The sequence below is a fragment of the Paramisgurnus dabryanus genome, chromosome 17, assembly GCF_030506205.2.
Source record: "Paramisgurnus dabryanus chromosome 17, PD_genome_1.1, whole genome shotgun sequence".
Lineage (NCBI taxonomy): Eukaryota > Metazoa > Chordata > Actinopteri > Cypriniformes > Cobitidae > Paramisgurnus > Paramisgurnus dabryanus.
Window position 1 is genome coordinate 35,847,461 of NC_133353.1, and position 13,685 is coordinate 35,861,145.

General features: G+C 36.5%; 2 protein-coding genes across 2 annotated transcripts in view; one reads left to right on the forward strand and one right to left on the reverse strand.

Moving 5' to 3' along the window:
- psen1 (presenilin 1) overlaps positions 1 to 13,685 on the reverse strand; it is a 187,453-nt gene that overhangs the window by 42,756 nt on the left and 131,012 nt on the right. The window lies entirely within an intron of this gene.
- The window catches only part of eipr1 (EARP complex and GARP complex interacting protein 1), a 30,948-nt gene that overhangs the window by 16,740 nt on the left and 523 nt on the right, over positions 1 to 13,685 (forward strand). The window contains exons 6-9 of the mRNA XM_065267326.2: positions 1,620 to 1,756; positions 7,974 to 8,141; positions 10,550 to 10,717; positions 12,554 to 12,733. Of these exons, the coding sequence (XP_065123398.1) occupies positions 1,620 to 1,756; positions 7,974 to 8,141; positions 10,550 to 10,717; positions 12,554 to 12,728 (648 nt within the window). The 3' untranslated portion in view covers positions 12,729 to 12,733. The remainder of the gene's footprint in view (positions 1 to 1,619; positions 1,757 to 7,973; positions 8,142 to 10,549; positions 10,718 to 12,553; positions 12,734 to 13,685) is intronic.

Below are 13,685 nucleotides of genomic sequence, written 5' to 3' on the forward strand. Positions count from 1 at the left end.
TTCAGAAAATACGGAAATTCGTAAAGTGATTTTTTTTCCTGGGCGGGTAGCAATTTACCTGGGCGCACCGCCCAAGTAGAGCCTATGTATGGGAAACACTGTATCTTATCAAAGCTAGAAAAGTGATTTAGTCAAGAGCAGTGAGAGATTTTCTCTCAATGCTGTTTGATTAACACGAGTGAAAGACAGGAGCAAAATTACGTAACTTTTACCTTTAAGACAAAAGTCCGGATCCAATATTGTGTTACACGTGCTTTTTCTCTTTTAGCTATTTACATTCTCTCAAGACCTAAATGGTTATGTTTATGGGGATACTTGCAAAGAGATTTTTGATGCATATGTGTATTTAAGGCAAATAAATAAATAAAAAATGCTCACGAGCTTAATGAGCAGTGGATGCGCGACTTGCGCGCTCCTCTCACACAAAAACAGTGCACGCATATAGCACTGTTGTTTGTGTTACAATAGCTTAAAATCATTTGTTTTAAAACAATGGTGCATAAATACGTGTACAAACGTTAAGTTTTCTTGACCATGCGCACAGCAATGTGACGTGAGTGCGTAACCTCGATAGAGACAATAGTCCAAAATCACTACCGGTTGACACATTTTCTCGCCCACCCCTAAGTCAACATGAACTCAGAATCGACCCCCTTACTTTGATCATGCATGTAATAAATTTGCTCCACCTCTAAAATTACTTAATTGTTTGGATGATGTCACCAATCCCCTTTTCATAGCCCATCCCTTTAAACCCGCTGTTCATATAAAGCCCATTTTTAACAATTCCCATTGGATAAAATAAATCCCTGGAGGAATTAAACTGTTGTCTAGAATCTGTGTGTTTGTTGTAGTCCAAGAAAAGAGATTTGAGACAAAAACTCACGTGATTGTATACTTTGGGATTTGTATCTTTGCATATCGTTAACAATCACTAACACACACTTACACACCAAAGGAAATCGTAAATCAATAGGTGCTCTTTAAATGATAATGACTCTAAAATAATATGGGTGTATGTGACTGAAAGAGGTAAACACACGTTTAAACTGATTTATATGATGTCTCAAGTTGTGCCCACTAGTCAGGTAAGATATTAAAATCATGCCTTGTCAGTGATGGTTCATTTTACTTAAAACCAAGTAAAAATCGCAGTGTACAGTCGACTGAAACAAGACATACTTTGTAGGTTTCAGTTCAAAAGCAGATGGACAGATGATCAGAAGATTACCTTCTAACATAACTACTTTTACCTCTGTGTGTTTTATGAACACAATAAACATCTGCATTGCACGTCATCTGCTTTTATACACTTCCATTATATGGAAATACCATCGCCATGCACATCTGACTACTATTATTCTTAAGACAATCTCTCACAATCTTAAAGAGTACTGAAGACAAGCAGCAAGGTCATTTTGAAAGCCTAAGAGCATTTTTCCATCGAATATCCGATATAAACATTGCACAATTCTCCAACAAGAGCCCATTTCCTTTACTCGCATCAATATGAATATTTTAAGTCTTCGGCCCATTTGCACTGATTTGTAATATCAGAGGTTGTGAGTGGGTTTGCTGTTGAATATTCAGACATATGTCTATCGATTCTCCTCCCACAGATCTCCAGCAGCACCACCTTGGAGGGCAAAGGGCAGCTAAAGTTCACCGCAGGCAGGTGGAGCCCACATCACAACTGCACCCAGCTGGCCACAGCCAATGACACGGCCATTCGAGGATGGGATCTACGCAGCATGAGGTACGAGAACATCATCATTTCTGTAGACCACATTTCAAATGTATCCTGAAACGCTTATTTCACTGGGAAAGCAAGACCTGATCTCTAAACGGGTCTAAAAGTTGGCAAATCTAGCATAAAGTTACTAAGATGCCAATAGTGCCACAGACTAGAGGTCTTCACCGGTCCACTTAGATCCGAAAACCTTAGGTCCGACCCGAGACCCAAAAGTTTTACGCGTTTCTCGTACACATGTCGCATATAATATTTGCGGTCTCAGGTAATTTAAAATGAATGTGTTTTTGCCGAACGGACCTGAAAAGACCCGAACTATCTTGTGTGTGTGCATCAAGTACTTTTTCAACCCTTCCTTTGTTTGCCAAGAGCTCTTGCGACGTCATGTGGCTGGCGATAGGTTTATTTTTGTTGACACAGACCTGTCAATCAATTTTGAATGCACATTGTAGTGGTTACCTTGGTGTTGTCGTCAGATAAAAAAAGGAAAATAAATAGAGCAGCTGGCCAAAATGGTTGCGAGACCACCAGGGTTTCTTTCTGTCTGACTGGTGCGTGCAGGGATGCTGGCTACACACACATTGTTGCCGTTTACTTTCAGATCCAGTCGAGTTTAAAAACACACCACTGGGTCGCGTCGGACTCGGGTCTAATTTCAGATTTTTCTCCGGTCGGGTCTTTCGGGTAAGGTACATTTCTTTGGACCCAAGCAGACCTCTACCACAGACAACCCACCCAATGATTAACATAGACATTTGCATACAAGTTGACTTAAAAATGAAAACCATGAAATAAAAGAGAACATAAAATAAAAAGTGAACTTTACATTTTAATCAGTCCTTCCAGAAAATTTATTGTGATTGTTGCGGGCAAAAATCCTTGATCTTGTGGCACGTTTTCTTAAAAAATGCGATGGAATATATGCGAAAATTATGCAATTTTATGCGATGAAATTGCGGGAATTTGCCAAAATTGCGTGAACTTGCAAAAACTGTTTGCAGCTTTTGCAGCTTTTCATTGATGTTCACGTCGCGTAATTACGTCACTTCCAAACATTCCCATGACATCAGGGGACATGGCTGCGCACGTGTTAAGTAAATGCAAAATTTTTCATCTTTCTGCTAAGATATATATATGACTTTTGTTACAAAAAGCGAGGATTATGAAATCATGAAAGCCCTGCATATTTTGCGAGCAGAAATCTGCAATTTATGCGGCGAAAGTGCAGCATATTAAAAAAATGCGTCCCCTGCAAAAATATTTGTATTTTGGCTAATTATGCATTGAATCATGCGATCGCATAATCACATTTTTCTGGAGGGACTGATTAATTAGATTTTTGTTACTATTATTGCGTGAGCGTTAATAAAACCTTTAAAAAAAATTATTTGTAGTTTCTTTCATGTTTGCTTTTTCATTTTAATATTGGCACTCTTGCCTCGAGATTGTTTTGAAAATGCAATGTCAAATCATTAATTGCATTTTATTTTTAAATTTGACAAGAAATATACATTTATCACCTGAAATAATTTCATTTAGTTTTCAATTTTGGCACATATTTTGCTCACAGTTTTCTATAATGAATTGGTAAATCTGGTTTTAATTTTCATTTTTGTCATTAATTTATTTAGTTTAAATTGGCGAAAAATTAACCTTTCATGCGTGTGAGCTCTACATGAGGAATAATAATCACGGTCCTATTGATCCCTAGATAATCCCACATCAGATCTGATGAGATGCGAATGATGAGAGAAGGGAAATAAAAGACCAGATGATGATAATGATTTAGATGCCCCGAACAGAGATGTGTTGAGCTACAGTACATGCATACTCATGGTGAAAGATTCAAACTGATATAGAGAACTAGATTAAAATAACAGTATAGGTTAAGACGATAAAAAAGCTTATATGATGATTTATGTTTATAACCAGTGGTTCCAGTTTTTAAAGGGGACGTATCATGAAAATCTGACTTTTTCCATGTTTTAGTGCCAAAATCCCCAATGCTTCTATCAACCTAGAAAATGTGATTAAGATCAACCCAGTAACTTAGTTTTGGTAAACCATTCTCTGCAAGCATGTGAAAAAATAGCTCATTGAAATTTGGCTCCCCTTGTGATGTCAGAAGGGGATAATATGGCCCCTTAATCTTCACTACCGAACCACGGCACTGCCATTTAGTGCCATTTAGAGATCCGCTCATTAGCATTTTAAAGGACACACCTAAAACAGCACATTTTTGCTCACACCTACAAAGTGGCAATTTTAATATGTTATAATAAATTATCTGATATTTTGAGCTAAAACTTCACGTGCATACTCTGGGGCAACCAAAGATTTATTTGACATCTTAAAGTCTTGTGAAATGTCCCTTTTAAAAACTCCATCCCTTCCTTACCCCAGTGGAAAAATATAAGTAGGCCGATTACACGCCATTAGTATTTTTGTCATCTGAATGTTATCTAACAAACATTTTGTTCTAAATGCTGAAACGTTATTTAAAATAGTTCCTGTCCTTTATATATTTCTGTTATGTTATAACCATTCTCTCATGATAAATTTCATGACAAGCGAAAACTGAAAACCATATTTCTATCTGTTATACAGTTTATAGTGGTGTATGTATTAAACCTTTCATTTGATCCTTATGTCTGTGTTTAACTTTGATAGAGAGCTCTGCTGTAGACAGAATAGTGTATGTGATCGATTGAGGTCATATTAGTACTATAATCATATAAACCAAATGTTTTATAGCGCTGATATATCTGTGACTCATCCAGGTCTCAATGTTCTCTATTCTTCATCAAAAGTTTCTTCATAAATGCTTGTTTTCAGAATAATAGTATGTAAGCTTAAATCTACATGAACACAGACCCTTACATATTGCATTATAAGATGCATTATATGGATAAAAAGTTTACATAGCAGCTACAAATTGCCGCATACAGCAACATCATTTCTCCTGACCTTTCAAAACACGTGCATGCCAACTAATAAATCTATAGCCTATAGACTCTGTCATTTCTTATATAGTCCTAATTGAAATCCACATGCTTTAAAACCGTCTTCTGGACTGAAGCAAACACAAGGCCGCTCCATTCAGCCTCGCTGTTGCCATGGAAACAAAGGTCCGGCTTCGCTGGCGCTCCCAACCTCCATTTATCAGCCGTCTGTGGCTCGCTGCAGTGCGGAACAGCGGTTCATAATGACTTCTGCGGCCAGGAAAGGGATGTTGGGAAGGGGATGCAGATTGCTTCATGCTGTGTCCTCAGGCGTATGGATCAACACTAATCTGTTACATTTTTTTGTGCATGGCGTGTGCCTGCCCAGGCTTTGCCTGATCGGATCCCAATTTCATATTTACGAGCATGAAGGACTTAGGAGCGGTGCGGTTAACCTCATTTCTTGCTCCATTTCTTTGGCTGGGCTGGAGCACCTTGTTTTTTAATCAGGAGGAGGGAAAGTCTACCAGAAGTCTGTGGTCCTCTGTTTAATGAGACCGGCATGTGACCGTAGATGTACGCCTAAAGAATTTCTTTTGTTTCCCATTTGATACCTGTAGGCAATAAGATGGGGTGATAAGGACTGCAACAACTACTTTATTAATAATATAATACATCAAATAATGCATTTTATTATTGATAAAGTGTGTGGAACAAAAAATATTGACCAGTGATGTGATATTATTTTTCTAAAAAAATGTCTAGGCAAAAAAGTTCAACCCAAGTCCTTTCAACATCCTTATATGAAACATTTTGAATAAAGTCATGAAGTTATAGTTTTATAATGCTTTAAACAGTATGCATGTGCTGTTCACTGTTTAAGACCTGGGTTTCCTATCATTTAAACTTAGTACAAATAGGGTTGCAAAGTGGTGGAAAGTATCCGGTAAATTTCCAGAAACTTTTCATGGGAACTGAATCTGGGAAATTTTGAAAATTCCAAATTGGAAAAATAATATACATTTTTGGGAATTTATGGGAAGTATTATTAGGAAAATTAGCTAATTGTTTTGTGCAGGATTCAAGAAATGATATGTGCATGTTATGGAAGAATGCAAGTACATGCAGGGGGTGTGGCCTCATTGGCCCTTTAGACTGAGAAATGTGCAGGGTAGAAATTCAATTGAAACTGCAGTTAATCTTGTTGTTTTAAACTAAATTATACAGAGTTTTTTTTAAAACTACATTTAATGCTGGGTACACACCAAAAGATAATCGGGTTGATTTTGGGCAGATTTTCCCCCTTCCAACAATCCTAGCTATATCCCGATTATCTTGATGGTTCTACAGATTATTTTATCAAATTTTCTTTTGGTGTAAGGTGTTTTAAGAGTGTCCGAACCTGATCGGAAGAACGTCGGAGACGCTCTGATCGCGAATTGTAAATATTAAACAGAAATCCTGATGTGTGTTGGGAACCCCAAGGACAATCGCGCACAAGCTCTTGAGATAATCACGTGAAACGAAACAATATCCAATCAGAAAGCGAGATGATGAAGGAAGCAGTCATGGCGCAGCACAAAGTTAAGTTAATGGAAAGTGAACTTGTACAGACCATGTTCCCGCTGTCTCCACAACTTCACCCAAACCCTTTTCTTTTTCTTCCTTGAATTTTCTGTGAAATCATTCCAAACATTATCATTGAAATTTCTTCCTGCATATCGTGCACCATGCTTTTTCTGAAGTCTTTTTTGCGAGATTTCCTGTGTTCACAGTCGAGACTCTGGTTAAAAATCTGTTTGTGTGTAGTGTTCTGTCTTTGACACGTCATTCCACACCACACACTAAAGGTGCAAAACGGTTAAATCTAAGATTGTTGGAGCCGATAGTGTAGTGGGCAGCTTTCCGACATGTGGTGCTTTCGCACTTTTGGCGACCCGAGTTTGATTCCCGGCTCGTGGTCATTTGCCGATCCCGTACCCCTCTCTCCTCCCTGCACTTTCCTGTCCTGTCCTTATTCACTGTTAAAAATATTTTAAAAAGGCAAAAATTGACAAAAAAATCTAGGATTTTTTATCCTCATGTTTGTGGTCTATCACATTTTGAAAATCTTATAAGATCTAAAAAATCTTTTGGTGTGTACCGAGCATTAGTTTTCTGTTTTTGCATTAACTCCCATTAATTCTCATATGTTCCCGTTAATTCCCATCTAAAAGTTTTTTAGCCTTGAAAATTCCCAGAATTTTGCAACCCTAAGTACAAAGGACCAAACATATTTTGTAATTAATTTTTACTAATGGCAAGAAAGTCAAGTCAAGATCCAAATATTTTGTCTTGTGAGCATGCACTCGTGTGTCAACAAAACCGAACAGATACACTGAAATATCAAACTGATCTCACAATATTTCATACATAATTATGAGTTGGCTAATTTATACGAATTTGTATAAAGTGAATCATACAAAAACGTACAATTGTCATAAAAAACTAATATAATCCTGCCCCTTATTCCAATGTTACGAATCAAAAGCAAATCATACAAAAATGTATGAATTTGGTTGTAAAAAAACACAGAGATTGCTTTGGAAATATTACTTTTTAAATATTTTTGTTGGGTGATGAATTACAAATATTTTAGTAACCTATTAAGGTTTTTTTTCATAAGGTCAGTAAAGTTCAGTAACACATGAATGAGTAATTTGGAGAACACATTCACGAGCACATTTCTTTCCAGCGGCTCCATGTGACTCGGGTAGAGACCTAATTGAAGAGCTCCGCTTTTCCTCGCATCACATTTTTCACTTCCTGTTTTAATGAGATTTTTAATTAGCATGTTAATTGTATAATGAGCGTATGACCAGATAGGCAGTTAATGGGAGTAGAAAAAGGCGAGCGTAATGGTGTAGCAATATGTCGTCCAGGCTCCGTTTAGTCCATACAGATGAGCCTGAAGTCCTTCAAACCAGATCTCTAAAACACAGCCATCCAAGCAAACCCCAGCACCGGCACACAACCGTCACCTTGCGGAGGACGTGAGCAGACTGAGCTTTATGGCTTGTCACGCTTTTATATGAGGCGTGATGGAGGTTTGACCTTCAGACCTAAACGTCCAGCCTGCTTCTTGAGATTCATGAGAAGTACTCTATCTCTTACTCTGTATGTTCTCTTCCTCTGTCTCGTCCTATCACTCGTAGTACGTGTGAGTATTTATCGCTGTGTTTTAACTGGTTTCACATTCGCATCAGTTAGAGGATGTAACCTGATAGTTTTGTCGTTTACAGTCAGATCTACTGCATTGAGAATGCCCACGGGCAGCTGGTACGGGACCTGGACTTCAACCCAAACAAGCAGTACTACCTGGCCAGCTGTGGTGATGACTGTAAAGTCAAGTTCTGGGATGTGCGAAATATCAACGAGCCGGTCAAGTGCCTGGAGGAGCATTCCCATTGGTTAGTCACAAACATACATGCACACAATGAGTTTTAAATCTAAAAACATACTGAGAGCACATAATGAGTGTTTGTAAATAAAAGTCATACAGTACATTGCATTAAAGGAATAGTTTACCCAAATATGAAAATTCTTATTATACCAAATGGGTGATTCTCACGAAATCCAGACTTAGAAGGTGTCCAGCATCAGATTTTTTAAGAAGCCCTTGAAGCCAATTTTTTTTGCACATATAAGATTATGGTCTGAATTTACTATAACCATTATTTTTCGAGAATTAAAAAAAAATTTCCCATAGAATTATTTAAATTTTTTAGATTATCATTATCAAAAAATATCATTACCGCAACATGAATGATATTACATTAAATACACTGCAAAAAAAATGACTTTCTTACTTCGTATTTTTATCTTGTTTTCAGTAGAAATATCTAAAAATTCTTAAATCAAGATGTATTATCTTGATGAGCAAAATGACTTAAGAAAATAAGTCTAGTTTTTAGACAAAAACTATACAATTTAAGGGAATTTGTGCTTAAAACAGGCAAAATTATCTGCCAATTGAGTAAGAAATTTTTGCTTAAATTAAACTTAAATTTATTTTTAGATTTTTTTCCTCACCCCATTGGCAGATATTTTTGCTTGTTTTAAGTTTAAATTTACTTGAATTGTGTAGTTTTTGTTTATAAACTAGACTTATTTTATTATGTCATTTGGCTCATCAAGATATAGCATCTTAATTTAAGAATTTTTAGATATTTCTACTGAAAACAAGACAAAAATTCTAAGTTAGAAAGTATTTTTTGCAATGTGTACACTGCAAAAATGATTTTCAAGTCAAAAAATTCTTAAATTAAGATGCTTTTTCTTGATGAGCAAAACGACCCAAGAAAATAAGTCTAGTTTTTAGACCAAAAATATCAAATTTAAGTGATTTTGTGCATAAAACAAGCAAAAAAAATCTGCCAATGGGGTAAGCAAAAAATCTTGAATTTTTTTTCTTAAACACTAAATTCAAGAAAAATTTGCTTACCCCATTGGCAGTTTTTTTTTTTTGCTTGTTTTATGCACAAAATGTAATGATATTTTTGATCTAAAAACTAGACTTTTTTTCTTGGGTAGTTTTGCTCCTGAACAAAAATTTTGTTTCGTTCGTTCTTGTAACGAACGAACGAACGAATGAAGAAAAAGCATCTTAATTTAAGAATTTTTAGATATTTTTACTGAAAACAAGATAAAAATACTAAGAAAATGTTTTCTCGAAAACCATTTTTTGCAGTATATCTTTGTCTACACTGAGGTTAGATGTAAGCTTTCCAACCTTTGAGTTTTATTTTCATGATGTGTAGTTTTAATAAGGTGATTGTAACATTTTGGACTTGCATGTAAACATTAACTCCCCTTGAAAATACTGAGATATTGCATATCGACATCCAACCCCAAATGACAGAGATTTGAATTTCATTCAATATCAACCAGCCCTAATATAAGTCCTCTACGCTACCAGTCTTTTGAAGCTTACAACATTTAGTTGAAGTTGTATAAATGCCTCGGGTTGCTTATAAACCATTCGATATCTCCACTATAGCTGACAGACAATCTGTCTTCTCTGACTCACCTTAGCAACCAGATTTATAATTTGTATTTAGTTATAAGAAAGTTAAACTACTTTTTCATAAGCGCTCAGGGTTGTAATCTCAAATCTTTTTCAAAACCCACCCCAGTCAAAGCTTGTCTGCCTTTCTGTTTGATCTGTATGTGTAAGGATTATCTGAAATATAAAGTATTTTAATCAATGTTAGTGTATTTATCTGACTGTGTGTGTGTGTGTTATTCCTAAAGGCTGTGTTAGGAAAGTGTTATTTTAGTTCACCGCTGATCTATTTCTATAGTATGTGTGTGTATCTGCTTGTAGGTGTGATTCACCGCATATAATTGCCTCACAATCTGACACATCACTTGGCCATGGATGTGCCGCTCGCACGCGTGTACACCAATCACGGCAAGCAAAAATATCATTCATCTTAAAAGATAGAGCCCTCATATCAATCGCAGCATTTTTGATCCTATTTAGATAGAAAATCGCACGACAACAGCGTTCCCTACATGTTTCTCATTTATGTTCGCAGTGGCAGGAGTTCAGTTAAGCCTCAGGGTGGGAGGTATTAGGGTATATTTTGGGCTAGAGACAGATTAGTTAAGAAGAAGTCTTGACTGAGCCAGATTTTACTGCTGACAGCTGAGTTATCGTCCCACAATCCCCGGCTATAAGGGTTGGAATCCTTTTCTGAGCCTTGCCTGAGGCTTATACAGATGGAGGAGGAGAGGAACGCTGGCCGTGTTGTTGTTGAGGTGGAACGGCTTGGAGAACAAAAGCAGATGGGTTTGAAGATGTTTTTGGTTTCAGGGTGTGGAGTGTGAGATATAATCACTCTCATGACCAGCTAGTGCTCACGGGCAGCAGTGACAGCAGACTGATCCTGTCCAACATGGTGTCCATCTCTTCTGAACCGTTCGGACACCTGGAGGATGACGATGACCTCAGCGACAGTCAGGAGACGCAACAGGAAGACAAGTACGCTTCATCTTTCTAGCTGTGTCTCAAATCACATACTTTGCACACTTATGTACTCAAGCATCTTGTGTATGAATTTTCAAACGGAACGCTTAATGTTTATTTACTAATCGGACGTATAAGGCCTTGATCAGGACACGGTTTTCTGGTCTGAAAATGCGAGGCACACCGCTGTGCTTTTTGTTTTTTGATTGACTTTTTTAATTTGGAAAAGAACAGCATACTGCGGTTTTTATGTTACTAGACAACCACCGAATTAGCTGTCCTGTTAGTTAAAGATTATAGTGAGAGCACTTTAGCTTTCTGTTAATCGTCATATTAGAAGGAAGGCCCGCCTTTTCATTTGTTTGATTGACGTCAGACGCTTTACTACCCAGAATTGTTTTCTTTTTAACTTTAGAGCGATCCTATGAAACCCAAGGCGCCCGGGGTGCATAAACAGCGTGCAAAACGCTGCAAAAAAGTCAATGAAAATCAGTTTTTCCATCGTTCTTTCAATGAGTGCGTTTACATGCACAGTATTACACTGATAATGCTTAATAAACGTATAATGTGTGAGGTCATGTAAACGCATAAAACGTTTTCTTTTATCGGAGAAAGCCCATAAATGGCATAAGTAAAAAAACACGGGTAGGTTTTTGCTCATTACCCCAATTTCGCGCTGCATTTAAACACCTTAACCAGTTTTTTCCCAGTTTTGTTAATGTGCGCGCACTGCAAAAAGTGATTTTCAAGAAAAAAAACATTTTGGTATTTTTTTCTTGTTTTCAGTAAAAAATATCTAAAAATTCTTAAATTAAGATGCTTTTTCTTGATGAGCAAAACGACTCAAGAAAATAAGTCTAGTTTTTAGACCAAAAATATCAAATTTAAGTGATTTTGTGCATAAAACAAGCAAAAAAATCTGCCAATGGGGTAAGCAAATGTTTCTTGAATTTTTCTTGAATTTAGTGTTTAAGAAAAATAATTTTTTGCTTACCCCATTGGCAGATTTTTTTGCTAGTTTTATGCACAAAATCACTTAAATTTGATATTTTTGGTCTAAAAACTAGACTTATTTTCTTGGGTCGTTTTGCTCATCCAGAAAAAGCATCTGAATTTAAAAATTATTTTTGATATTTTTACTGAAAACAAGACAAAAGTACTAAGAATTTTTTTCTTGAAAATCATTTTTTGCAGTGTATCCGGTTTATTGATTTGCATGTGAACACATGAAAACAGGTTTCTGTAATAAGCAGTTTTTTGATAGTTATTCGCATATTCTGTGCATGTAAATGCACTTAATGTCCTTGTTATCTGTTTTGCCCAACGTAACCCCAGTTATCGTCAAACTGAAATTATATCTGTAATCGTCTCCGCACGTTATCTTTATTCTCAGTAGGCCAGCATTACACACTTTTTTCATATTTTTAGGTTGAACGAGAAGTGCACTTTGTTTTGAATTTCCAATGTGAACACACTATTTACAGTATACTACTAAATGGCATAGAATAGTGCCTTTTTTGCTTGTTTTAAGCACAAATTCATTTAAATTTGATATTTTTTGATAAATTTGATAGACTTATTTAGGTCAAAATACATCTTAATTTAAGAATTTTTAGATATTTTTACTGAAAACAAGACAAAAAACTCTAAGTAAGAAAGTCAACTCAATTCAACTCAGTATGGGATAATTCAGTTCAGTACAATTCAGTACAGTTTAGCTTTATTCATTGCAATACAATTTGGTTCGGATGAATTCCTTTTAATGTCGTACAAATTAATCTGTAGTCGAAAACTGTAAATGGACACAGTCTCTGAACGGTGATATATAATGCACATATATGTTATGTGTAGGGGGAAAGAGCCTCTTCAGGACAGCATTATAGCCACATATGAAGAGCATGAGGACAGTGTATATGCAGTGGAGTGGTCTGCAGCGGACCCCTGGCTGTTTGCTTCTCTCAGTTATGACGGACGGCTCGTGATCAACAGAGTCCCTCGAGCCCTCAAATACCGCATCTTACTGTAAAACAGGTAAATCAACACATGCATGGGTGATAAAACTGTAAATATTATGTTACTCTTATATACCCATGCACATGCAAATATGTTGTGAAATAATGGAAGTGCAAGTGTTCGCATTTAAATGTGCTGAAATGGTTTGCGTGCATGCATAATTGAGTTAATACCCATTATTAATGTTGATGAATCTGGATTGTAAATGAGGTAAAGTGTGTGTGTTCACAGTCAGTAATTAGCATAATACACAGCCAATCCATCTCTACGTAAGGGCTTTCTGTACAACCTCTCCTATAGAGCCATTCTTCAACCCTAATGCACTTCTGACGAGATCTGTGACTGATGCCAACGGTGTGCAATTCAACACTAGAACACACCACAACATTATTGTAAAGCCCCCCGCCTCCTATATTACAAAGAAGGGGATTGTTTTAAGTTTGACAAAAAATCCCTATACAAAATGTGAAAACGTACAAAATGGCTTACATATCAATGCATGAGTTAATGCATATGCATGCAATGCAGCTGTTGTGGACACATAAAATATTTAAATAAAAGCTTAAAATTGTTCAGTTCAATATATATATATGTACCTCTTTACCGGTTTTTTAAATCTTTCCCCGCCAGCGTTTTTTAAAAAGTTGCCACACAGCACATTTTTGTGATTTTCACAAAAGTTTAATGCCACGTGAAAGAGATTCTTACTTTGTCAAAAGTCCTTTACAAAAATGGAATTATTTCAGCTTCAAAATCATAAAAATAGTGGGACTGGCTGGCAACCTTTTTAAAATATATATATATATATATTATAAACCCCTTAAAGGCGGGGTGCACGATCTCAATGTTGACAATTTTGACATTTGAAATCACCTAAACAAACAAGCCCGTACCCCAATAGAATCTGGACCTTCTTTTGAAAGACCCGCCCCACACATACACAACCCAGGCTACGGTGTCGTTTAGTAGA